At 45.8% G+C, this 26592-nt stretch overlaps 1 protein-coding gene across 1 annotated transcript; it reads right to left on the bottom strand.

Moving 5' to 3' along the window:
- Positions 1-1638: 1638 nt before the first annotated feature.
- Positions 1639-23374, bottom strand: LOC139580146 (collagen alpha-1(I) chain-like). Its single transcript, XM_071408685.1, has 47 exons — positions 22874-23374; positions 20595-20786; positions 20052-20074; positions 19776-19811; positions 18533-18625; positions 17773-17844; positions 17217-17261; positions 16673-16726; positions 15990-16043; positions 15757-15810; positions 15512-15565; positions 15167-15220; positions 15007-15051; positions 14803-14856; positions 14159-14203; positions 13973-14026; positions 13284-13382; positions 13114-13158; positions 12837-12935; positions 12634-12687; positions 12371-12478; positions 11494-11547; positions 11215-11313; positions 10970-11023; positions 10746-10844; positions 10269-10376; positions 9931-9984; positions 9762-9815; positions 9524-9568; positions 9072-9278; positions 8693-8854; positions 8320-8373; positions 7920-8027; positions 7481-7534; positions 7295-7348; positions 6754-6915; positions 6451-6558; positions 5985-6146; positions 5664-5771; positions 5287-5340; positions 5061-5168; positions 4814-4867; positions 4569-4676; positions 4181-4463; positions 3759-3949; positions 3400-3642; positions 1639-2980 (listed from the first exon to the last, which is right to left on the bottom strand). The coding sequence occupies exons 1-47, from the start codon at positions 22953-22955 to the stop codon at positions 2834-2836; spliced, it is 4350 nt and encodes a 1449-aa protein (XP_071264786.1). The 5' UTR covers positions 22956-23374; the 3' UTR covers positions 1639-2833.
- Between the last annotated feature and the right edge of the window lie 3218 nt (positions 23375-26592).

The following is a 26592-nucleotide window of genomic DNA, read 5'->3' as shown; positions in this document are numbered from 1 at the left end:
GCGTGCGTGCGTGTTTTGTTTTGCTATCCTTATGGGGACCAGAAATCCTCACAGTGATTTGGGGACACTTCACCAGTCTCCCCATGGAAAAGGCTATTTTAGGCTTACGGGTTAGATTTAGGGTTAGGGTTACAATTAGGTTTATAGTTAGGTAAGGTTCGGTATTAGAGTTAGGGTTACAATTAGGGTTAGGGCTTAGGTTTAGGGTTAGATGTTATAGTTAGGGTTAGGGTTAGGTGTAGGGGTTTGGGGTTACAGTTAGGGGTTAGGAAAAATAGGATTTTGAATTGGAATCAATTATTTGGTCCCCACAAGAATAGTAAAACAAACGTGTGTGTTACTATGTGTGTGCTTGTGTGTGGATGTGCCTGCGTACCTGCATGTTGTCACACATTTCTTGACATGAAGTCCAGATTGAGACAGGGTATAGAGAATATCAACAATATAGGAGAAAAATAACCTACTTATTTTTTATTGAACAATGATTATTACATTGTTATAAAGAACCTTTTAGAGCGAAATTACAAGTGTATTCATTTACGGAATGAATTATCCAATTTCACAATATTTCTTCATGATTCTTCACCCCCTCTCAAAATCTTCACGTACCCCATCGCCAGGCCACCACTCCATCTCCAAAATTGAGTACAAGCAGGAAAACCAAAACAGACTAGCCTACCCAACCTATATTATTTAGTCAAAAAGCTGTTATTTGTGCTTAGTATTGATGTTGCATATCCGAGAAATGTGAGCCCAAAAGTTGGAATTTACAGACTAAATAAAACCCTTATAGCCCTCCGGAATTTGGAGGTAGCCGCCTACTATACTGCTGCCTGCTGACACAACAGGGTGGACAATCGGTCCCTTTGTAAAGCCAGCTCAGGGCTAACTGGTAGAGTAGAGCCCACCTGAATAGTGTGCCTCTGAAAGGCAGAGATGGTTAGACTATGGTGCTGGGTCTCCACAACTGAATGCCTATCAGAGAGAATGTCTTACAGATGGTTATCCTCTTGTATTTCTTTTTCTATTTCGAATGAACTATGCTTGAAACAAATTGGATTTCAATTGTGAGGTGGTTTTGCTTTTGTGAGCACGATAGATTTTGCTGCATACAGAGGTGTCGCGCACCACTGCTGTCTCCAAGGGCGCGCCAGTGTGGATGGTTATCACTGGTGGGTATACTTGACAGAACAGAATGGAATATCTATTTCAATCAACCCCGTCGAAAGGAGACGAACAGCGTGGGGGACTGAAGTCAAATGTCTTGGATATGCATCTTCAAACTGGATTTTGCCCTGAGCGGATTTAAGTCAGAAAAACGGATTGAACCATTTAGCCTATGTTGTAAAGGTAGAGTATTGAAGTATCCATCATCTGTGCTGTGTTTGTACTATTGAACTGTCTTTAACACTAACAATGGCCACCGTGTGTTTTTACTTTAGCCTAATTGTGGACTTGGACATGGTTCCACCTTAAAATGTTACCTGATTCTGAGGAGCATATCATTTTCAGAGGCAAACATTTCTGAGATTTTCTTTAATCTTCCTTTCAGTCAAAACAACTGTAACGGGTGCAAGCTGTGCCTCATTCAAGTCCATTGGGCAGTCAGGGAATAGTCAAGATCATGTCTGACAAACATAAGGTAGACCACTTAACATGCTTTATTTCAGCATCCAAAATAATTAAAAACATCTCAAATTTTTATACATATACAAAATAGGTACAGATCCTCTTGTTTTAATCCCCCAACGGTGTGTCTGCTTCGCTCATAATTTGATATTTCAATTTTTTCTGTGTTCAATTTTTTCCAAAACCCTTCGCATAAAATAAGAAAACAAAACAAAAAACTAAAACAATGGGGGGTGAAAGAGGGGTACTGCTAGAAGCAATTGGACAACAAAAGGGGGGATTTCAAAACGAAACAAACAACAACCAAAAAGTGTCAAAAGATGTTAAAAACAAAAGACAACAAATCCACCTGCTCATTCTGCACTAGACAGGACTGTGTGCATCCTAACTACAGTATACCTCTTGCTATGCCTCTGTTGCAGAGATCTTAGCCAACACTTGAAACACATCTGTTATGACTGACATCAAGATAATCTGCTAATTTAGCACCTAAGGTCCTGCAAGCAAGAATGACAACATAATAGCACAATTTCGATCACCCTCCATTGTCAGGACCTCATGAAGAATAGCACCTTTTGCAGCTGTTACTTTCAACCATACTTCTGCCGTGTAAAATCTAACCTGGGGGTTCACCAACACTGGGTAACGTGGATTTCCTTTTTGAGGTAGCCATAAGATTAAAAAAGAAGTTGAACCCATGTCTCTAATGCTGCTTTCGTGTGACTTCAGAAGGAACAACTGCTTCTCCAGGTGGGTACAACAACAAGACACTTCACTGTCATTTTTAAGATTTATTTGACATCACCTGAAAGTGGTACAAAGCATTTGGTTTTCTTTTTCATTGTCCTTCCGCGGTGGTAAAAAAAAGTCACCTGTATCTGGGATGTTTTTTTTTCTGTCAAACTCCAGGGGGGATTTTACACTTTACAAGTATATATTATTTTCTTTTTGCCAGTGAAACCATTGAGTCTTCTAAAGTATCCTCGGTGTTGATGGTGGTGGTAATAGTGGTCCCAAAAAAGCTTGATGACACACAACCACTGTCTTCAGAAGTGCAGTTTTAAGCAAGTGGACCATTTTTGAACGGCCAAATGAAACTCTAGTTTTTTCTTTTTAAATGCATAGAAAAGGGTTGAGAGGGATGACTGCTAGAAAAAAAACATACACACACACACACAAACAATTTAAAGTCCAGATTTCTTTTTTACAAGAAGCAGACTGGGCCAACTTCAATGCCAAATTCCTGATTGGGTGCACCAACGTCCATAGGAGCGATGTCAATAATAGGCAGACGGGATGTTTTCGTTGTCTTGTAGTCGATGACTGTCTTGCCCCATGCACCGGTGTGCGACTGTGATGGGAAAGAAGATGAAAAGTGCACAATCAGAATCCAGAGTTGCATTTCCTAATCAATTTAAAATCATTCCCTCCCCTTCCCCCTTTCAAAAGATGGCTCCTGGAAAAAACACTTTACACCAAGTGATGAGGAATATCATCCCAGATCACAAAGCCCCTCACATCAAACCCTCATCTGCTTCCAACTAGTGACCCGTGTCCTACATTAACACCATAATCCCAAAAGCCCTTTCCAATTCCCTTCCCAAGACTACTGCTGCTCATGCCCACAGTCTTACACCAACTACCTCTTTTAGAGGCGACAATTCTCTCTCCAACCATCCCTGAGAGGAAGGACTCTTCCTAGAGAAGTTCCTGAGCGGACACAGCCTAAGCTACAGCAGAGAGTAGGTAACAGGCGGAAGGAGGACTCACCGTGCAGCCGTCCTCGGTGACGCTGTATGTGAAGCGGCTGTTGCCCTCGGCTCTGATCTCAATCTCGTTGGAGCCCTGGAGAAGCAGGGACTTCTTCAGGTTGCCGGACTGCTGGTCCATGTAGGCGATGCTGTTCTTGCAGTGGTATGTGATGTTCTGGCTGGCCTCAGTGGCCATAAGGCGCAGGAAGGTCAGCTGGATGTTAACATCCTTAGCGTTGGAGCCCTCACTGCCATACTCGAACTGTGAGGGAAGGGAGAAAGAGATGGAGTTAGCATCAAGGACTCGTCATCCGAGAGAATGGTGCGATTAGGGTCCTCTTTTCCCAACAGCCCAGGTTGTCGCGCCGAGGTTCTCACCTGGAAGCCATCGGTCATTGCCTCGCCGAACCAGACGTGCTTCTTCTCCTTGATGTTCTTACTGGTGTACCAGCTCTTCTTGGGGATATCAGCCTCGGTGGGGTAGACGCAGGTCTCGCCGGTCTCCATGTTGCAGTAAACCTTGATGGCATCCTGGGTGCAGCCCTGGTCGGGGTCGATCCAGTACTCGCCTGCATGGAGAAGAGAGTGGACCGCGTCAAGAACATCCAATGCGAATGTGGTTGTTTTGAGACTCCACAGAAACTAAAAGAGCTTGTGTCTACTGAAGATGTCTGTACACACTATGCCAAAGCTTGTCAGAACCAATACAGCTCCATGCTTTCCTCAAAGCCAAGCAATTGCTTGACTAATGATGAGCGAGCAACCGTAGTCTAGAAAGGGTCTATGACTCTCCAACTCACCGCTCTTCCAGTCAGGGTGGCACATCTTGAGGTCTCTGCAGGTGCGGGCGGGGTTCTTCTTGGTGCCCTCGGGAGAGCGGATGTTCTCAATCTGCTGGCTCAGGCTCTTGAGAGTGGTGTCTACCTCCAGGTCGCGGTCGCGCATCACGTTGGCGTCGTCGGCGCGGAAGTGACGGAAGGGATCGGGGGCCTTCTCCTGAGCGGGCTGAGCAATGAAGCCCATGTCGAATCCACCGCCGGGAGGTCCGGGGGGGCCAGGGGGACCGGGAGGGCCAGGGGGTCCCTATATGTGGAGGAAGCAAAGGTCAACCAAGATAGGATGTGAAGAAGAATAAGAGGAGTATAAGGAGCAAGATATTTCGATTTTGAAGTGGTTGAAGTGACTTACGGAGGGTCCCATCTCTCCAGAGCGACCACGGGGTCCGGGAGGTCCGATGGGGCCGGGCAGACCGCTCATACCATCCTTACCGGCGGCACCAGCTGATCCAGAAGGTCCCTAGTGTGGGGAGAGCCATAGCTTAATACGACAGTATTTATATCCACATCATGTTGTCACCAGGGAAGTGATCCACAGTCATAACATTGCTGTGCTGATAGTTGTGTGACTGTTGTCATAATGTGGGTCATACTCACTCTAGGTCCAGCGGGGCCAGAGGCTCCAGCAGGTCCTGACTCTCCAGATTGTCCCTATGGGCAGAAACAACAGATTTAGATGCCTGTTGTATCAAACAACAATATTACAGGGAGAAGGTGGATTTTTCCCACTTGCTAGGTTTTGTGTTATCTCTTCCTTGTGTGTAGCGACCCATTTCCCTTGTTTCTGCTGGAGTCACTTGTGCGTTGTTATTATTGTTGATTCGTAATCAGTAGCTGTACTCACAGAGGAGCCAGGGGGTCCCTGCATGCCAGTGAATCCTCGGTGTCCCTTCATGCCTCGCTCTCCAGCCTCGCCAGACTCTCCCTTGTCTCCACGAGCTCCAGCGGGTCCCTGGGTGGGAATAGGACAGGTGGGTTCAGTATACCCTTTCCTCAGACTCAAGAGTGGAAGAGCAGATATTGTATTCATCGTGATGGTTTTATGAATCTGTGATGGAGTATATACGTACAGATGGGCCACGGGGACCAGCAGGGCCAGCAATACCAGCGGGGCCAGCAGGACCCTGAAGAAGAGAGAAAGGGAAAGAGAGAGAAAGAGATTATGACAATCAATTCAGTTGATGATCCCAACTCGATGGCATGTCATAAAGACTATGTAGCTCAACTCCTAGGAGCACCAGTATATGCTGTATTCTAACAGGACTACAAACAAACACCTCAACCCCTTCCACAGCCTTAACTGGTTACTGTGTGACGGGCGGCCATTTTGAGGCCACAACAGTTTAACATACAGTAAAGTCTCTGAACATGATCAAGTCTGAATTGCCCCCAGTTATGTGTTCCTCGTCAGTCTAAGGGAGTAATGGCTGAGGATCTGGACACTTACAGACTCTCCACGGTCACCAGACTTTCCAGCAGGGCCGACGGTTCCAGGGGCGCCGGGGGGTCCGGGGGCACCGGAAGCACCGGCAACACCAGACTCACCACGTTCTCCCTATAGGCAAAACAGAGGGGAACAGAGACGGGTCGAGAGAAGATCAAACTCCTGACATAATCCCAATACTTTACATTATGTGATGCTCTTTCAGCCATGCAAATAGTCGTGTAATGGCGCCCAGTGTAGATTGTCTACAGTATACCAACAGGCTGGTTCCCAAAGTGAAGGGTTGACTCGGTCCTGAGGACAGTGTACGAGCATAGCTCTCACCTTGGGTCCAGCAGCACCATCGCGACCAGAAGATCCCTCGTTACCAGGAGTTCCCTCGCGACCAGGCTCGCCAGGTGCTCCAGCCAGTCCAGCGGGCCCCATGGGTCCGGGGGGTCCACGCTCACCAGAGGGGCCACCAGGTCCCTGCTTGCCAGGCTCTCCCTAAAGCAGGAAACAGAGAACAGGGTTAGACCTCAACCATAACACCGGAGTACCATTACTGAAGTAGCGCAATGACAACTACACTGTATGAATAAGCTACTGCAAGAGCGCTGCACTTGTCGGCTGCCATCTTGGCAGAGATAGCACAGAGGGCCTTTAGCATCATTGCGGCAGGCTTGTAGACCATCTAGTCACTGCCTTATTGAAAAACGAGGGATATCCACCGTGAACGGTGTCTCCTCTGCAAAAGCCTAACGCCTTTAAAACGTGAAGTTCTAGAACTCTAGCACTCTGAGGCACTGACCAGTTGTCCGGCGAGGCCGGGGAAACCGCGCTCGCCTCTCTGTCCGGGCAGACCAACAATACCACGCTGTCCACCAATACCCTGAGGTCCGGGAGTTCCAGAGGGTCCCTGTAGGAGAGAAGGAGAGAAAGAGAGAATAGGTCATTGAGGTGTCCCTTTTCTAAAGCGTCAGATCTAAACGCCAGCGGCGTGTGTTACAGGTGCACTCCAAAAGGACTATTCGTATTGTTCTCTCTGGTCAGTTTAGGGGTCAGAGTGTTACTTTGTTAGGGTGACAGTGACAGCCAAAAAAGGGGTACTTACATTGGGACCATCTCCACCAGGCTGTCCCTTCTCTCCCTGGGCACCAGGGGGTCCGGCAGCGCCAAGCTCACCAGGACGACCGGCGGGGCCAGTCTCACCACGGTTACCCTTCTGTCCTTCCTTTCCACCAGGGCCTGAGGGTCCGGGGGGTCCGTTGTTGCCCTGAAAGAAAGAGGAGAGGATGGTTGAGTATGAGACGAGGCTGAAGTTGACCGAATAAACCTGTGTCAATTGGCTGTTATCGATGACAGTATTGGGATCAACCAAATGCTAAGCCAACGCCTAGCTAGATGCTTGTTTGGGCATCAGGCAATGCCGTTATTTCTTGGGTTGGTTGCACAATAACATGTTGTATTGATAGTTGTGCTGTTGTGTTGTGGGATTGCTGTCTTAAGCTATTATTGAGCTGTTTGCTTGCTTAGTGTTAGTCTACGGTTAAATCTGGAATCTATGACCAGATCCAGGGTATTGACTGGTATATGGACGGAGGATGGACATGGTTCAGTTCGAATGGAATGGTGGTAGAGATAGAAGTACTTACAGATGGGCCGGGAGGTCCAACTCTACCAGCAGCACCGGGGAAACCAGTGGCACCCTAAGGAGAGAAAGAGAGGCACCGGTCAGCCTAGTGTATCAGATTGGGAAGCATGATTCTACTTTACAAATGCTATCTTGTACAGTCAGACAGACGAGAGATGTTGGGAGGATAGGATACAAAGCTACTTACAGGGGGACCAGCAGCACCACGGGTGCCCTTAGCTCCGGTGTTTCCAGCGGGACCCTGTGTGGATACAGCAGTGCTTCAGTCAGTAAGCAAGAGCAATGCAAACATCTCTGCAATACCGTGGTCTTACCAGGTAGACCAATATAACAGCACTCCAGCTGAAGTCACTGAGAGTACCGCTGTAGGGCTATGATAGTGGAATTCATTTGAATGACTTTACTGCATATCAATAAAGAACTAGATAATAATATATGCCATTTAGCAGATGCTTTTATCTGAAGTGACTTACAGTCATGCGCGCATACATTTTACATGTGGGTGGTCCCGGGAATCAAACCCACTATCCTGGCGTTGCGACTGCCATGCTCTAACAATTGAGCTACAGAGAACCATTTAAGATGGGTCAGGGTGGGTACCCAGTGGTCAGTCCCACGTGTTATACCTGAGGTCCAGGGGATCCAGTAGGTCCAGCGGGTCCTTGGGCACCACCGTCACCCTTGGCACCGTTATCTCCAGCCTCTCCCTTAGCACCAGGCTGACCATCTCCACCCTGAAGGAGAAGAGAGAAGAAGAAGTGATTGAGTGAACGTAGAGTAGGCTAGTGTGGAGGTTCATCTAGACTGGATGCTATGATAAGATACGCCTGTCTCGTTTAATGTCAACGAATTCAATTTAGAATTGTCATAGTGTGCAAGATGTTACAATTCATCATCTTGATTGACAACCGACGTCTGTTTGAATTGGCAACTGATTTCTGAGTGAATTGAGAAGTGTTTTCTGTGTGAATTGAGAAGTGATTTCTGTGCGAAATGAGGACAGGTAAAAGAGGTGTGTGTACTTACAGGAGGCCCAGCGAATCCAGCGGGTCCGGGGGCACCAGACTCACCGCGCTCACCCTGGGGGAGAAGGTTAGGGTTAGTCAGGTCAGGAGTGTGTTACAGGTCAGGGACTAGCATCACATGAGTGTGGGTAAGTTCATTCTTCTATACGCCTTAATTTCTACTTAAGTTTCATTCTTTATTGCTCGCTTTTGTGCTCGGGTACGTTCCGGGCACCATTTTTACTTTGCTTCATGCATTGTGGTCTCTATTTGAAGCGTCAAGACAAACTCCCATCGAGCGATGCCCGTGGTATGGATGCATGTGGAGCTATGTTTTTAGGTCTTTGTGTCATGTCTGCGGTGAGGTGGTAACAGGGTGGGCCTGAGGTACTCACAGGTGCACCACGGGCACCAGAAGGTCCAACAGATCCAGGAGCGCCAGTCTCTCCCTTATCACCAGGAGAGCCAGCAGGGCCGTTGGGTCCGATGGGGCCAGTCATACCACGGACGCCATCCTTACCACCGGCGCCATCAACACCCTTGACTCCTTGGTCACCCTGTCAAACACAAGAGTAGCTGAATTAGTATCGTGAGCTGTGGGTTATACAGATACAGAGACGGATGGACTCAGTCAAGTCCACTGTAATGCAAGTGGAAGTTTGGATGGATGGAGGGTATGCCACCGAGTGCCACAGAAGTATGAAGTTAAGGCCGACTGATGAACATGAATATAGGCATGGCGGATGATAAGTGAAGGGCGGCACCGGTACTCACTCTGTCTCCCTTCAGGCCTGGCAGACCACCAGCACCACGCTCTCCGGGCATTCCCTGCAGGCCAGGGGGTCCCTGGCCACCGGGGGCTCCTGCACCACCAGCCTCTCCCTTAGCACCATCGTTACCAGCAGAGCCAGGAGAGCCACGGGCACCAGCGGGTCCAGATGGGCCGGGGCCTCCACGCTCACCGGGGAAACCTCTGTCACCCTGGGGTACGGAGAGAAGAGAAGAGAGGGCATCAGCTTTGGTTCCGGAGCATCACATCACATGTATATAAGATGAAGGATGTTATCGATGTCAATGCTAATGGCTTTAGCCTGGGTCGGCTGGGTGCTAGTCTGCTGCTGCTTTAGCTGTTAGCCGTTGTCTTGTTTGGCTAGGCCGCTAGGCTACAGTGTAGCTGTAGCAGTCTACCACCCAGGAAGATGTCATTATTATTCTGGGATACTCACTCTGGATCCAGCGGAACCAGGGGCACCACCCTCACCGGGCAGACCCTAGACAGGAGAGAGAGAGAGAGAGAGAGAGAGAGAGAGAGGATATTAGAGACCACGATTAGAGATTTGAGATTAGCATTGTCAAGTCACAAATCTTGTCAGGAAGTCAAGTGTCATATGGTGACGAGTACCAAGGACAAGGCATGGGGCAGTGAGTGACACCAAAGATGCTGTACTCCTGTAGTATTCTTACCTGCTCTCCGGGCTTGCCAGTCTCACCAATAGCACCTTGGGGTCCTGAAAGTCCCTGTTATACAAAGAGACAAGTGAGAGACAGGTGAGGCAAGGGCCAGAGGTCCTGAAGTAGGTGGAGATCTGTGATTTGTCAGATGCTGATAATTTCCCATAGTTCAGTGCTGTACCTGGAATCCAGGGGGGCCACCGGCTCCCTGCTCGCCTCGCTCTCCAGAAGGTCCCTATGAGGAGGAGAAGAAGGAGGAGGAGAGTCGGTTAGGAAAATCAGTGTGACCGGCTTAATGGTGGGTGCTACACCTTGGTAGTGGATGGAGTTACCCCCATATAATGTAATCAAAAACAAACTGAGTGGTTTTGCAGTCTCCTAGGAGATTCCATGCTGGCTTGTATTAGTGATAGTGTGTTCGCAAGTGTGACACAGTGCAGGTAATGCTGAAGAATGTTGTCCTCAAAGCTTTGGGGAGAATGGGAGTGAAGCATTGTGGGATGCTGGAAGTGTACTTACGGCAACACCGGGGGCACCAGGAGCACCAACATCACCATCTTTGCCGGGAGCGCCCACAGCGCCACCGGGTCCCATGACTCCTCTCTCACCGGGCTTGCCACCCTCACCCTACAGGAGAAGACAAATACCCATTAGCTCATTTCCCATCAGAGAGCAATACGGTATCCTGAAAGCTAGGTTTTAGGCTATGGACAACTATATCATACATTGCAGTGGAGGCTGCTGAGGTGAGGAACGCCTCATAGTAATGGCTGGAAGGGAGTCAATGGAATGGTATCAACCACATGGAAACCACATTGTTAATGTGTTGGGTACCATTCCATTGACTCCATCCCACCCATTGTTACGCGCCGTCCTCCCCCTCAGCAGCCTCCATTGATACATTGTTTCCTCGCAATTTCAGATCTAATTCCTCGAATTAGCCCCGTAAAATATTGCGCCCGAGTGAGAGCAGCGCGAGAGAGAAGGGTTACTCACAGCGCCTCCCTTAGGTCCGGGGAATCCCATGACTCCGGGCTGGCCTCTGGCTCCACCGGGGCCGGGAGGTCCGGGGCGACCATCTTGACCACCGGCACCCTGTCACAGGAGAGGGTAGAGAGTCAGTGACCACAGTGATATCGGGTGAAGTAGCCATAGGTCTTTATCAGTGTCGTTGAATTGGTGTCGTGAGGGTCAGGTGAATCTGTAGCTAAGGAACTTACAGAGGGGCCAGTCTTGCCATCGGGACCAGGGCTGCCAGGGCTACCAGTCATACCCTAGAGATGGGGGGGGGGGGAAAGGTGAGAGGGCAAAGGTCAGGTACATAACATATAGATATATATGCCACATTAACATGAATATATGGGTTTCATTCTTCTAGTATCTATTAGTTGTTGAATAATTATCCAACAATGATAGAGTATAACAAAGGTCCTGTGATCTGAGACCGATCCCCTGTCTAACTCACCTTGGATCCAGGCATACCAGGCTCGCCGTTGCGGCCAGGCTCACCAGTGTTACCCTTAGCTCCAGCAACTCCGGCGCCACCACGCTCACCAGGGCCACCCTGTGATGGAGGGAGAGAGAGAGAGAGAGAGAGAGAGATGAGTTTGCTGTACTTAGCTAGTGACCATAGCATGTAGCAACGTTTGGTGGTGCACTGTAGTATATACATTTGAACAAGTGGGTGGGTGTTGCAGGTGTATATGTGTGTCTATTCCAGGTGTGTGTGTGTGTGTGTAGTCACCTTGGGGCCAGCAGATCCATCAGCACCAGGGAAACCGCGGCTACCAGGTCCACCCTGTAGGGGGCGACAAACACAACACAGGTCAATACCTCAACACGGTCACTCAGTCAGTACCACAACACTACTGCTACCTCAGCACCACAACACAACCATTCAGTAACACTACATTACTGCTCAGCGCTCACCGCCCTCTGGTGGCCAAATGAGCTGAAACATCAGGGAGAGGGCTACAGTTACATTTAGCTGACTGGGAACCAGAGAGGTTGTTAGCTAGATATTGGTTCCAGCGACCTAAGCATTCATAGGTCAAAATGTGATTATTTATGTGATGGAATAGTCATTGAGATATCATTGTTGTGTATGCGTGTGCCAACACTAGCTGTACTGTGAGGAAGTAAGCAATGTATAAAAAGACAAAATGCTCAAGTTCTTGGATAGCACTCTCCTACTGACCCAGTTCCTATAGTTGATTTAATGCATTATATTGGATGGCTCAAACGCCATCATTTTGATGGGTGTGGGGCAGTAATGCAATGGTGGTCCTTTGGAATAGGAAGACAGTGGATTTGGAGGCCTACAACACAGTTTAGTGAGGCAGGGGGAGGGTCATCTAAAACTAAAAGATCGGAGGACATGTGGCGTAAGAGGACAGTGAAACTGACTGTCCTAAGAGTAAGGGGTAAGAGGACAGTGAAACTGACTGTCCTAAGAGTAAGGGGTAAGAGGACAGTGAAACTGGCTGTCCTAACAGTACGGGGTAAGAGGACAGTGAAACTGGCTGTCCTAACTGTAAGAGAAGGGGGGAATTCCTATATGTAAAGGACAGGAGAACAGTATGATGAAGAGGGGACAGTGTGTGACCATCTGGGGTACTTACGCGCTCGCCGGGGGCTCCACGGGCACCAGCACCACCGGGCTCACCACGGGACCCTCTCTTGCCTTCCTCACCAGCAGGGCCGGCGGGTCCCTGGACTCCAGCGGGGCCCTGGGTAATGGAGAAACAAGATGGAGGTCAGAGAAATGGAGGGTAGAGTTCAGACACATATAGGCTGCTGACAGAGTATGTGTGTACAGTGTACGTGGTATGGGTGACTTGGTGGATCATATTTGACCAAAGAGGAAGTCAAAAGGTGTACTTACAGACTCTCCCTTAGCACCAGCCTCTCCCTTGGCTCCAGTAGCACCAACCTCACCCTAGGTTGAAGAAATAACAAACATCATTATCAGAATCCACACTCAATGGTCTGTGTATTCTGACCAAGTTATAACAGCAACTTAAGATAAGATATCATTATATATATTTACAATATTTAGTGACGGAAGTCAGAGAGAGCTGGACTTACAGTGTTACCCTTGGGTCCGGGAGCTCCACCAGCACCCTGGGGTCCGGGGGATCCACGGGGTCCAGGGAAGCCAGGAGCGCCAGCAATACCAGCAGAACCCTAAAGGAGGCAGCAGAGAGACAATCATTATACTTCCTTGGATTCATCATCACTGAGAGACCAGTCAGTGACAACAATATTGGTTATTTCCAAAGTTGAACTCTAACAAATCACAAGACAAACCAATGACAACTAAAATGGCTAGTTCACTGAGGAGTGGGGTGAGGTGTATACTTACAGGGGCACCCTTGGTACCGGGGTTTCCATCAGCACCGTTGTTTCCCTACAAGAGACACAAACCAACGGGTTAGAGGGGAAAGTCTCTCACAAGGATAGCAAATGTAACTTCAAGTCTCCCACACAGTCCAGAGGTGTATTTCACTAGAGGTTTCTGAGGGTGAGACTCACAGCAGGGCCAGCAGCGCCAGCGGGTCCTGGGTTACCAGCCTCTCCACGGGTTCCCTGGGGTCCCTCGCCACCACGAGCTCCCTGGGCACCAACCTCTCCCTGTTGAGGTGAAGATAGATAGGGTCAGGGCAAGAACAGAAAGAACATGGAACTAGTATTGTACTAGTACTACCCTACACAAGTACTACTGTAGTAGTACTACTGTACTACTGTAGTAGTACTACTGCTACCAAGTGAAGTACTAGTGTACTATACTACCCTACTCCCTAGTACTTCCCTATGGTAGTACTGTACTAATACTCAACTATGCTGCCATTCAATAGAATCATATCCACATTTAAATCAATGTGACCCCTGAAAGTCACACGGTCACATGGCATGGCACAATCACAATAGTGAAGCCGGATATACTTTCAACTGGCAGCCAACTACACACGGTCTCATGCATGGTGCAAATGGATACCACTATCTTGGAAACCCAGCAGTGTGTAGATTACTATTACCATTGTTGTTTTGTTGTTTTCTTTTGTGCTAGAATGGATGTACTATATGTTTTATCTCACCTACCTCTCCAAATACGCCCCCCTGGGAAAGAACTAGAGGTGAGGGTAGAGGGTAGAGGGTGGAGGATAGAAGGTAGAAGGTTTACAGGTGTGTGAACACGGATAGGTGCAAGTTGAAAATCTTACCTTGGCTCCGGGGCCACCGGGGAAACCGGAGCCACCAGCGGGGCCAGTGGGGCCCTAGAATACAAGAAAACAAGAGAGAGAGGATTGAGTTACAGTCTAAAATCATGAATACTGCATAAGTGTGCTTGTGTACCAATATGTTTCTGTTGATGGTTGTGGATGTGTGAATAGATAGCTAGTACTTACAGGAGGACCAGCAGCACCAGCAGCACCATCGTTACCACGAGCACCCTGCAGGAGAGAAAGATACAGAGAGAGAGAGGCACAACTGGGTCAGATGCAACCAGCTACCACCCTTCAGGGTCCAATTCCAATATGGCTGAACTGTAAACATCAATTGTAAACAAACAAAATGGCTGAAACCTTCAATGTCAGAATCCAACATGACACTGTAAAATGAATGAACTGACATACTGAATCTTTAGAACATATAAAATATGGCTTCCTACTGAGGCCAGTATGCAAGGCTGATGTTCAACAATATAGGACATTCAGGTAAATCAGTTTGTGAGGCATTTTGTAGATTGAGAGTAAGAATGGTCGTTTCCAACAAGTTAGCCCTGGACTGATCAGTAAACATCTGAAATATACAAAATGACTTGGGAAATGTGATGACCTTTGAGCTACAGGAATAGGGTCTCTGTCAATAGGACTATGTTGTGATGATGATATTGCACCCCTTGTTTATGGTTACAGGGGGTGGTGTAAAGTACTTCAGTAAAAATACTTTAAAGTACTACTATTTAGGTATTTTTTACTTTCCCTCCAGTATGACAATTGGGTACTTTTTCCACAACTGGTTACAGGGAGTGGTTTTGGGGTTGACTTACAGCAGCTCCGTTGGGACCAGAACGGCCTCTCTCACCAGGCAGACCACGGGGCCCCTAAAAGAGAGGGAGAGATATTGGCACGGTAAGTAATCATGGCTGCCATTCACATTGCTACTGCTGCAGAATGCTAAAAATGCTAGTGATCTTCTCTCCACACTCATATTCTTGTGTAGGTCTGCTGACAAAATGGAGGGTGGGACTCACCATGGCTCCAGGGGCTCCGTTCTCACCGGATGCACCACCTTCTCCCTGAGGAAGGACAAACGGACACAGAGAGGTCAGTGAATGGGGGACGAGAGAGAGGGGAAAAGGGGGATTGTGTGTGATTTCAACATGAGTAGGAGAGATGGAGAAGGAGTCTCACCTTGGGTCCAGCAGGGCCAGACTCTCCCTTAGCTCCATCAAGACCGCTGAATCCCTAGAGAAGGAAGTAGAGAGGGAGAGAGAGAGGGAGAGAGAGAGAGAGAGGGAGAGGGAGAGGGAGAGGGAGAGGGAGAGAGGACAAGATTAGAGGAGCGGAAAATAGGGCAGATTGAATTGCTGCTATTTGGGAAGTATAGGCTGATGTTGCCACCAGACACTGATCCAAGATCAGTTTAAACGTGCATCCCCTTCATGATTAAGGTTAGACATGGGGACGTTTAGCTGATCCTGGATCTGTTCTGGAGAGCAACTTCTACCAGGACAGTTTGGGTGTGCGGTGACTCACTCTGTGTCCCTTGATGCCGGGAAGGCCGGGGGTTCCGGGGAATCCACGAGCTCCCTGGAGAGAAAGAAAGAGAGAGAAAAAAAGAGAGCGAGTTATGATGGCTTTAACGTCCCTTCAAGTATATGAGATGTCTCATGGTGTCTGACCATTAGGTGCTATTGCTCTTGAGACTAACGTTCTAGAGTGAGTGTATGGATGGAGTATGGAGTGACATAAGGTGACATTAGAATGACATTGCGACTCACCTGTGGGCCGGAAGCTCCACGCTCACCGGCGCGACCAGGCTTGCCAGACTCACCCTGGATGGGAAGAGGGTAGGAAGGAGGGAAGGAAGGAGAGAGGGACGGAGAGGAGGAGACAAGGTGAGGAATAAATGATGCTCCAAATCCATCCCCTTTATGATTATCTTACCCAGAAATTGTCCTGGGACATAGATGTTAAATGGTCGATTTTAATTATGGATATCTTGGTGACTTACATCATCTCCGTTCTTGCCAGGGGGACCAGCAGGACCACGGGGACCCATGGGACCCTGTAAGAAATAAACCACTGGGTGAGAAGGCTGTGTGTGTGTGTGTGTGTGTGTGTGTGTGTGTGTGTGTGTGTGTGTGTGTGTGTGTGTGTGTGTGTGTGTGTGTGTGTGTGTGTGTGTGTGTGTGTGTGTGTGTGTGAGAGAGATATCTTGATATGAGAAATATCATTACAATTTGTCAGTAATGGAAATAATCTAGGATCATTTTTTCATTAATCTAGAAACTATACTTAATAGGTAGGTAAGTCAAAATACTATTGGAAGGTGATGATGTGTGAGTGTGTGTGTGTTGTGTGTGTGTGTGTGTGTGTGTGTGTGGGGGCGGGGGCTACATTAACAAACATTGGTGACCCTGTGACCTTAGTGGAGTCCATTCCAAGCATCAGGCTTGGTCAAGGCCTAGGCAGCAGGTAATGGGTGGCTTAGTATTCTGGAGATTGTTTGATTTTTTTTTTTTAAGTGTAGCTATTGTATATTGATTTATTTTCTGCTTTTTGACATTTTATTACCCTGCAGAATATGGTGTAGAATTTAGCTCAAAGTGTGTGTTCATGAGGGATTCAGATACTGAGGTGATATTGAGATGGTGGTGTATCATTTTCTGGAAGATTCCGGAACGAGATACTCACAGAAGAACCAGCCTCACCAGGCTCACCAGGGGGGCCAGTGAAACCCTGAGGTCCCTGTAGGGGGAGACAAAGAGACAATGTCAGACTATGACGTTCATCCATCCAAAAAACAACATTATTTAGTTCTGTTGTCAATGGGCTATGAGCATATGGGAGAATGAGTCCTGTGGGTAAAACATTCCCACGATCATTATAATTATCGAAGACTGAAACTGAATGTAACAACAACAAAAAAAAGCAATACAAATAAGTCTAAAAGTAAAGCCAATGACAAACACTAAAACTGAAATCAAAAGACAAGAACTAAACAGATACTAAATAGAAATGCTCAGGAACCTATCAAATTAAACTAAGTTTACATACAGCCATATATGCTTAAAAAAACACACCTACAATTAAACAACTCGAGAGTGACTTCCACTCCCATCATGCAATTCATCTAGGGTCATAAACTGACCTCTTTTTGACCGTTGACCCGAGGTCTCTTCCCCTACATGACAAATGTCACTTAAACAGCTAGAACACAAAGGGAAGGGATACTTACACTTGAGCCAGGAGGTCCTGGGGGACCACGGGGACCCAAGGGGCCCTGTCAATCAAAAGGAAGAGAAACAATCAGTCAATTATTGACCAATCACATCATGCTTCCCATTAGAATATATCTTTGAGAAGGAGCCAACTGACCAAAGGATCAACCAAAGGGTGGGTGGGCGAGGGTTAAAGTCCTCCCAAAGTATACATTCTAATGCCCAAAAGTCATACCATGAAGAGTGATATTTGAATAGTGGTATCAGTAACTTTTCAAGGCATCTACACGGTGGTAACTGGGAGATTATGAGTCAAAGATTATGCAGATATCTCAAACATGTGCATTAGTCGTTTATGGTATATGGAAGTACATAAGACATGAAAATATCTTATTTTTTAAGGGATAGTATTTGCTGTGACCTATGGAGTACCACAGAGGTCAATTTGTGGGACTTCTGCTGAGCAAAAGTGTCTCATGGCCATAGTTTATGGTAGTGCCTATACATCAAACAGATTCCATGAGTGAGTGATCCTACTGGGCCAACAGCCTCTGTGTAGTTGTATGTCCGTACCATGGGGCCGGGCATGGACATGCCACCGCCGCTCTTCTCATCAAAACCACCAGACATCTGAGGGGAGAAGTTCTGTAGGGGAAACAAGGGAGAGATGTATTACAGTCAGTCAGTATTGGAAATCATGAGAACAGTGCTGTGATCTCGACATACAGTATATGGATGGGCCTAACACGGCTAGAAAACGCAAGGCACTAGGCCTGTCCATATCAATGACAGATCTATTCATATCCATTACATATCTACAGGGTGACTACCTCTCTGGCGTTCCCTAGCTGTGTTAGGCATTACCTCCCTGTCCACTCCTGGCTGGGCGCTGTCCACCTGCCCTGGTGCTGAAATACAGACTGCACTGCACTCTAACCAGGATAGCTTAGCATTACACCTCCCGTGCTCTTGCCTGTACTCTTTTTGGAGGTTTATCATTCTGAATAGACTAGCACAATAGTTTCTGTTGTATTTACTGCGCTAACTGTATTTGGAGCCTGTCCAGACTACATGGAGATCAGTGAAGTTAAGATATGTGACATCATAAGAGGGTGTTGCTGTGTTCTCCTACCAGCTGTCAGAATTAGCCACTTTCTCCCATGTCTTTAAATCTAAATTACTAACCCCCAACAGAAGCTGCCCCTAATCTCTGATCTAGGATCAGTTGCCTCTGTTTAACACATAACCTTTTAACCTTTCCACCTGGGTCAAAAAGCTGACACCGGGTCATTACTAAGTGGGCTACACGTCCATCTTGGCCTGAGATACTTACTCCGCCGAGGCCAGGGGGTCCAGGGGGGCCTGGGGGTCCAGGAAGGCCGGGCTGGCCGGGAATACCATCGTTGCCGGGGAAACCAGTAGCTCCCTACACGAGAGACAAGAAAGAGAAGCTGGTTAGTGATGAACTATCACAAAGACATAGTAGTAGTCATTGAATATAGAAAACGGCTTCATTATTATCTATGGGGGATAAGGCATCAGTGAAGAGTGACAAGGGAAAAGCTAACATAGGCCTAGGGTTTGGGGTGAACTCAAGTCATATAGGCCCCTAGTATATTAGAAGCAAATTGATGGGTCATATCTGTAATACCTTCAGATTACTTGTACATTAGTCTAGCTATCTACCTGTCCTTCCATACATCAATCTATTCATTTATTCATCCAACTGTATAAGTATCTTCCAGTCTGTCCATCCATCCATCCAACTGATTGGAGATAAAATGACACGCACGGTCTCAGTGACTTAAGTCATAAAGATTGTAACACTACACTGTACCCACTTAAAGTATTTGGTTAGGGCCAACCAGTCACAGTCCCAGATATTGTGAGAACTACATTATTCTTCAAATTAATATGAAATGGAGTAGAATTATTCAAGTTAAGAAATTCTATTTCTATTTCAATAAATGTACAATATATCTGCATATTCTGGCCCAATACAAATCCACACATATCTCAAAATGCTAGTCACCAAATGGGTATCTGGACAGGTTGGGCTTTGGAGTAAGTATAATATCTATACCAATTGAAGAATATGAATTGAGATTTAAATAATGAAGATAGTGGTCGACTATTTAGCCAAGTAGCTCCACGAGTAAACTCCAAAGACTCTGGATGTACATGTCTGTCCATTGCCTTCGATAATAATCTAACCTCATGTCAGACATTACCAACATAAAAGCAGAATCTACTAATGGCAAATATCTTATAGGCCAAAACTCCGCTATGAGTATTACGAGATAATACAACAGTCATTATGAGTGATATGTGCAAGATGCTAGGCCTGTCCTTTAAAACTGAGACAAGAGGCACACAAGTACAAAAATATACCAGAACAAAATGGCCAAATCCTAACTTGGGATACAGGTGCAAACCTTAAACGTCCACACACCTCTGTCAAAGGAGGATTGGTGAAAGACTGTGACTTGAAGTTTTGCATGCATCTCATGTTTGTTAGGTTTTGGCCCCCAGGAAGTGAATACAAAGCATGATAGGAATAAGGAAGTGAAACGTACTGGCTCTCCCTTGGCTCCACGATCACCCTGGGGTCCCTATTGATGGGGAAATAGCAGCATTAGGTTATGACTGTATATGAGGATGTGGTTCTTATTGTCCTATGGCCTTACTAGTTTTGCCGTCAAGATCAAATAGTTTTGTCGCAATGATGTGTTTATAATGAATCAACAATAAAGAATACATGTAAAGTACACTTTAAACGTTAACAATAATAGCAAATCTAATTACACATTTTATCTAATAGATGATAACAATAAGGATCAAATCATATTTACCTCAACCTTTGGCTCCTGGAAGCCTATGGTAGCAACAGAAAAACAACAATTAGATTAAAATGTGAAATATCTGAAATAGTCTGAACAGTAAACAACTGAAATATTTGTAGGGTGCATTCAAATTGTACATTAGGCCTATGCTTTTAGATTTAGAACTAATAGGGGCCTACAATCTCTGAACTAGGCCTAATGAAAATGTACACAAAATGCCCAATTTGAGACTAGGTCAAAGTTGAAAGGAAGGCCAAAGGTAGTTAGGAGGTGGCACCAGACTGGTCATGCGCATAATATGTGCCTGGAGCACTGAATAGTATCCCATCACATTTCGGACGAAAAGGGGAAAAAATGACTGGTGTGATTGGAATAAAGGTAAATCCAAGTTTATTCCTCGTTGGCCATCCATAAAATGCTCTCCAACGCCTTAAAAGTAAAAGCCGAATAGTCCCTCTGAGGCCTCGAAAAACCTTTAAAAACGGATTCTGGAAGCGCCTGCGCCTGTAACGTAAACTCCGTAAACGTTGCGTCGGGAGGAAATCGGCGTACCGTCATCGGGGCAGATGGGGCAGCATTCGTCGTGGGGGATCACTGGATTGGGGCAGTCGGATGTGTCCTCGCAGATAACTTCGTCGCACATGACGGTGCCGCTATCGCACACGCAGATCTGGCATGGCTCGGGTTTCCAGACATCTCTGTCGTTGTAGAATTGACCGTCCAACGTACAGCTGCCGGCGGTGCCTGAGAAAGATGCAGAGAGGAAATAGTTCAGAACTCTTCCTTCAATGTCGACTTGGAAGGCACGGATGCCCATGTGATGACGCCTTGACCAGGTGATGTATACGAAAATGTATGTACTCACCAAGTCGCTCTGGATAAGTGTCTAAATCAACTCCAGTCCTCGAGTACACATTTTTGTTGTAGCCCCAGACAAACTCACCTGATTCAACTTGTCAACTAGCATTAATCCCCAACAAGTTCATTCAGGTGAGTTTGTCAGGGTCAACATCAAAAATGTGTGCTGTTGGGGGTACTCAAGGACTGGGGTTAAGAAACACTGTGCTAAATGACAAATGTATTTGTAATGCCTTGATTGGAATGAACAACAAGGCAGAAGGCCTGGAAAACGATTAAAGTAAGGCCTATTTCCTACATTTCTATTAACAAATATTATTTAAATGTAAAATAGCAATCCCTGAGGGGTATACTACAAAGTAGGTTCCGTTAGTTACCCGGATAACTTGCCTAAATCTTCTGAAATAACTGATTATTTTCTTAATGAACCAGAAAATTAATAACTAAGTATTTCCGTTTATTTTATTAAAATTAGCTGGCTAACTAATTGATCCTGCTTTGTAGTATACTCAGCAGGCTTGAGTACCTCAGCAAATTAGTTTTGAGCTTGTTTATTTATTGTTAGATAACCAACCAGACATTGCATTTCCAAAGTAAGCCCAGCTAGCGCTCGAACTAGGCCTAAATAGCCTATATTATATATTGTATTGATGGCTAATTTGTGGTCTTCGTTTAGCCGTGGGTCCGTCTACCTGTGTCCAAACCAACAATGTTGGTCCAGAGGAGTTACTTCAATTTGACTATAGAGGGCGAAACAGTCAGTGGAAAAGGTCCACGTCGTCAATGCTGTCGTCCAAACGCTGCTGAAATAATTGAAAACTATCGGCTTGGCAAGCACCAGCGTTTATCCCTCAATGGAAAGTTTCCGAAGTCTGAATGTGTCTTCAATTATCATTAAAAAAAATGAAAAAGGATGGTAGGGGGCGCGTCTAAAGCATTTCATTGTTGGAGTTGCATGTCAGAACCACATGATGGCGCTACTGGGCCGTAGAGCGAATTTGCACATCTGTCCGCCCCAGATGCAACTAGAAACCCTATACTCAACCAGTCTAGACAAGTTGACACCATAATCCAATACTTTAAAACGGATTATGTAGTTTGTCTATAGGTAATGCATTTAGGTTCTTATCCTTTATCTCTATTATAATAAACGTTTTGTATGTAGCTACCTAGGCCAAATAACTGAGCTTGAAACTCTTCAAGGGAATTTGCGCATGACGATGCTTTGTCCTCTCCTTCAATGTTTAGGTCACTGTATTCTTTCCACAAAAGTAAAACAATTATATTTGAAAATATATACCCTACATGTGATGAATGACTGTATCCTAGGCTATATGCCATTTAGAAAAACCCGAGGTTCAAGATTTCCATCGTTCAGGAATGACCTTCTTCCTTTTCTACTTGGCTGACATTTAGCCTCAGGCTACAAAGTATTGTTTAATAACCAACTGAATACCTGTATCCTCTATTTCCAGACTGCTGAGCCATATAGGCCTATTCAATTCCACTCAATCCAATGGACAGAGAGTTGGCATGCCTTGTAGCTTTCCCCTCTATCCCTTACATGCATTCCAATATTTCCAGCTGTTAAAATGTACCTCCAGGGTATCAAATAACGAGTAGAAGGGAAAGCCTTGGAACCTGTACCAACTCGTTCCAAAGGCACGTTCCAAAGCGTGAGAAGGCCAACGAGCAATGATGCGCATACACTCTGCTCAAGTTGCAAAATGTAGGCTATCCTTATTAATGCCACACACAAAAAAACAGGGAACTAGTCAACAATCAATAAACACTTACCACAGATAAAGAATAGAAATGTATCCTAATATGCATATGTATCTGAATGGCTCAGTCATCAGCAAACCTTGTCCCGATGAAAACCACTTTTCTCCATCAACCCACTGTCTTTCCATATCAATTTCGTTCAGACAATACATACCAGAGGCAAGGATAGACTTAAAAGTGACACTTACGATCGTCCTCGCCTTGTCCTCTTGCCAAAAGCACTGTTGCGCTGAGCAACAGCGCTAACCGAATATCCACAAAGCTGAACATGTCTAAATATTAGACATGTAGACTCTTTGAGGCGAGGGGGAAGTTTTTTTTTCTCTTTCCGTTAGACTCCAATCATACAAGTAGGGTCCAGTCCTCTGTATTTCCAATCCAGACCCCGCAGAAAACTCCCTACTGCCTACAGAAACTTTTTACCCTGCCTTTTATATTCCAAACTTCTGGGGAGGTGCTGGCTTCACCAGAAAGCTCGAGCATGCTCATGTTCATAAAAAAAAAAAGTCCCTCCTTCCATCAGTGCAAAGGGGGTGTCTTATGCACTTTTTTTCACCTTAAAGTCTCAGGAAACTTGATCTTTCTAGAAAAGGTGGAGGCTTTGTTAAAAACCATCCCATCCTGGCTTAGACAGACGACAGGCCATGACATCTCCAAAAGTCGATTGCCGAGGAGGGCCCGGATACCTAGCTTTTCGGTAGATGCTTCAGGGTTGCAATTAAATAGAAACGAGCTGTGCACAGGAAATGGACTTACATTATGTTCCTTACCTCGCTTGTGTGTTTCCAGGCAGATGTTATTTTGTTGTCAATGTTGAATGCGTTGCAGTTGTAGCACAGTCTTACGTTTACGAGTAAAAGTGCCACATCAACTTGGGCACTAAATTGGGCATGCACTGTAAGCTCGGGAGCTGTGGTTTCGTTGCCATGTATTATTCTGTGGGGATGGATTGGCTGTTGCTTAGCAGGCCTATACATCTGTGTCCAGGCCTAGGATATTTCTGATCGATATGTATCTATCGGAAACGTTTGCCTACATTTTTGTGTACGGTGAACTTGCTCATCGATTGAATCCAGATGTGGGGCACTATCCAATGTATTCCTAAGATTATTTTCGTTTTTGTAGTAAATGTGGTTTGAAGTTCTATGAGGAGAGGTGTGCAGGCTTTCGATAACCTATTGCATGTAGCCCATCATCATATCGATAAGGATCTTGATTGCTGAAAGGATGGCCTTACTGAGCTACAGTTTAGGGGAGGAGTGTGGTTATGTGGCACAATGGAACCCCACCGTTTAGGCTATAGTATTATTTTGGCTGTAATTTTACGTTTTTATTTCAAATTTGTTCATAGTATATATAGTTCCTGCGATATGGGTTCGGCTTCGGAAGGTACGTGGAATGAGAGGTCGGAAAATGTAATGCCTGTGGCTTGCCAGCGCATCTTTCATCTTGGCATCAACCCCACGACAGGTCGCCTGAGGAGAATACCGTCAATTAACTCCCGGTTATAGCCTGTTTGAAGAATATATACCTGATTCTCTCTGTGAATGGAAACCGTCAATTATTCTACTTCTACTGGTCGTATGTATGCTGCAGAACGTCTGTGCACAGCCATAAACACGCAAAAAAAAGTTAGCATGACAGAAACCGATGTGGCGTTTCAGGGGAGTTTCCACAATGGAAACGAATTATTCAGAACGGAAAATTATGTCTTTATTTAGGACGTTTGTCTCTCAAGTTTGTTAAAAATCTAAACAAAAAGCATCCCAACTCCCCAGATGAAGGTATCATACAACATCCATGCACATATAGCAAATCAATACAAGGAGATATCAGTGAATAAAGTGTAATTGTAGGTCGTCGGAGGCACTGCTCCGTAACGCCCAAAATGTCATTATTACGCACAGAAAGACAGCTCTCCATAGACGCGCCTGCGTCTTCCTTATGAAAAATAAACTTTTTTGGCATCAGTAGTCTTTTCTCTGCACTGCAGACACGTTGCAGCTTTGAGCCGAACTACCCAATCCCATCCCTGCTCTTTCCCTTCACTTCTGAGCCTCTCTCACATGCCTTCACATTATCCAATAAATGTGTATGTCTTTTTTTTTTTTACGAGGATGACGATGGAATGCTTTCTCTGAGATGGAAAGCGCCACCTCATCATTTCGAGTTCAGAATCAGGTGTATTTGGGACTAAATTACAGGTGGATTGTACCATTATAAACACAGAAAGGGGCACGATTGGCTTCTCATAATGATGGAAAGTCAGTGAGAAAAGGAAGCTTGCTTTGCGTGAATGCACCCTCCATTTGGATAGGTAGCATTTAGGATGGACTGCTGTACAGTCCAATGGCAGTCTACAGGACCAATGGCGAGCCACTCGGCAATTGTGTGAACAATTGTGGCAATTGTGTGAATTATTTTTGATGATGCAATTTTAAGCGTCACTTGTCGATCAGCAGATTAAAATAGAAACGTACTTTGATGGAAGACTATATTTATGTTGAATGTTAAACAACAAAAACTGAACTGCAACTACACATTGGTTACTGCAATTACATATTGGGCACTTTTTTACCTAGATTGGCTTGTATCGGACTAGACTACTAAAAATGTTTATTTTTGACAGACCGCAGGGTCGTGTAAAAGTAATGTCCGTCATAAATTGAGGTTATGCTTCCATACGCAGAGGCGTTACTCTTTTTTTGGGGTCTGATGTTCGCCCAAACTCTCCAAATCGAATCGTCCCTAAAATGTAAAATTGACCGTGCAGTAGGAATGTCAAGTGAAACCGCAAAAACCACAGTGTTGTCTGCTGTGATGGCCACCAATGTCTCCAGAGGGAAATACATACTTTTTTTGTTGTTGCCTACATTAAAAAAAGACATAAACAGGGTCACGCTGAAGAATTTGCTAAAGGAGGAGTTGTACCAGGGATACTATTGACAAGCAAAAGTGTCAGATATCTCAAATTAAAAAGTCAAACTACTAGCCTGTAAATCAAGACCCTGTCCTTGGCTTAGTTCTTAGTATATCAAATCAAATTTGATTTGTCACTTGCGTCGAATACAACAAGTGTAGACCTTACCGTGAAATGCTTAGTTACAATCCCTTAACCATCAATGCAGTTCAAAAAATAGAGTTAAGAAAAATATTGACTAAATAAACTAAAGTAATAAACAAAAAATAAGTAACACAATAAAATAACAATAATGAGGCTATATACAGGAGGTACCAGTACAGAGTCAATGTGCGGGGTACAGGTTAGTCAAGGTAATTTGTACATGTAGTTTAGGGTAAAATGACTATGCTTAGATAATAAACAGCGAGTAGCAGCAGTGGAAAAACAAAGGGTCTGTGTGTATGTCAATGTAAATATTCTGGGTGGCAATTTGATTAATTGTTCAGCAGTCTTATGGCTTGCGGGTAGAAGCTGTTAAGGAGCCTTTTGGTCCTAGGCTTGGCACTCTGGTACCACTTGCGGTGCAGTAGCAGAGAGAACAGTCTATGACTTGGTGACTAGAGCCATTGACCATTTTTTGGCCCTTCCCTTGACACCGCCTAGTATATAGGTCCTGGATAGCAGGAAGCTTGGCACCAGTGATGTACTGGGCCGTATGCACTACCCTCTGTAGCACCTTACGGTCAGATGCCGAGCAGTTGCCATACCAGGCGGTGATGCATCCGGTCAGGATGCTCTCGATGGTGCAGCTGTAGAACTTTTTGAGGATCTGAGGACCCATGACAAATATTTTCAGTCTCCTGAGGCGGAAAAGGTGTTGTCGTGCCCTCTTCCCGACATTCTTGGTGTGCTTGGACCATGATAGTTCGTTGGTGATGTGGACACCAAGGATCTTGAAACTCTCAACCCGCTCCTCTACATCCCCGTCAATGTTAATGGGGGCAT

Source organism: Salvelinus alpinus, chromosome 1, assembly GCF_045679555.1.
Source record: "Salvelinus alpinus chromosome 1, SLU_Salpinus.1, whole genome shotgun sequence".
Taxonomy (NCBI): Eukaryota; Metazoa; Chordata; class Actinopteri; order Salmoniformes; family Salmonidae; genus Salvelinus; species Salvelinus alpinus.
The sequence above is the reverse complement of the archived record's forward strand: the minus strand, read 5'-3'. Positions and strand labels throughout refer to the sequence as shown.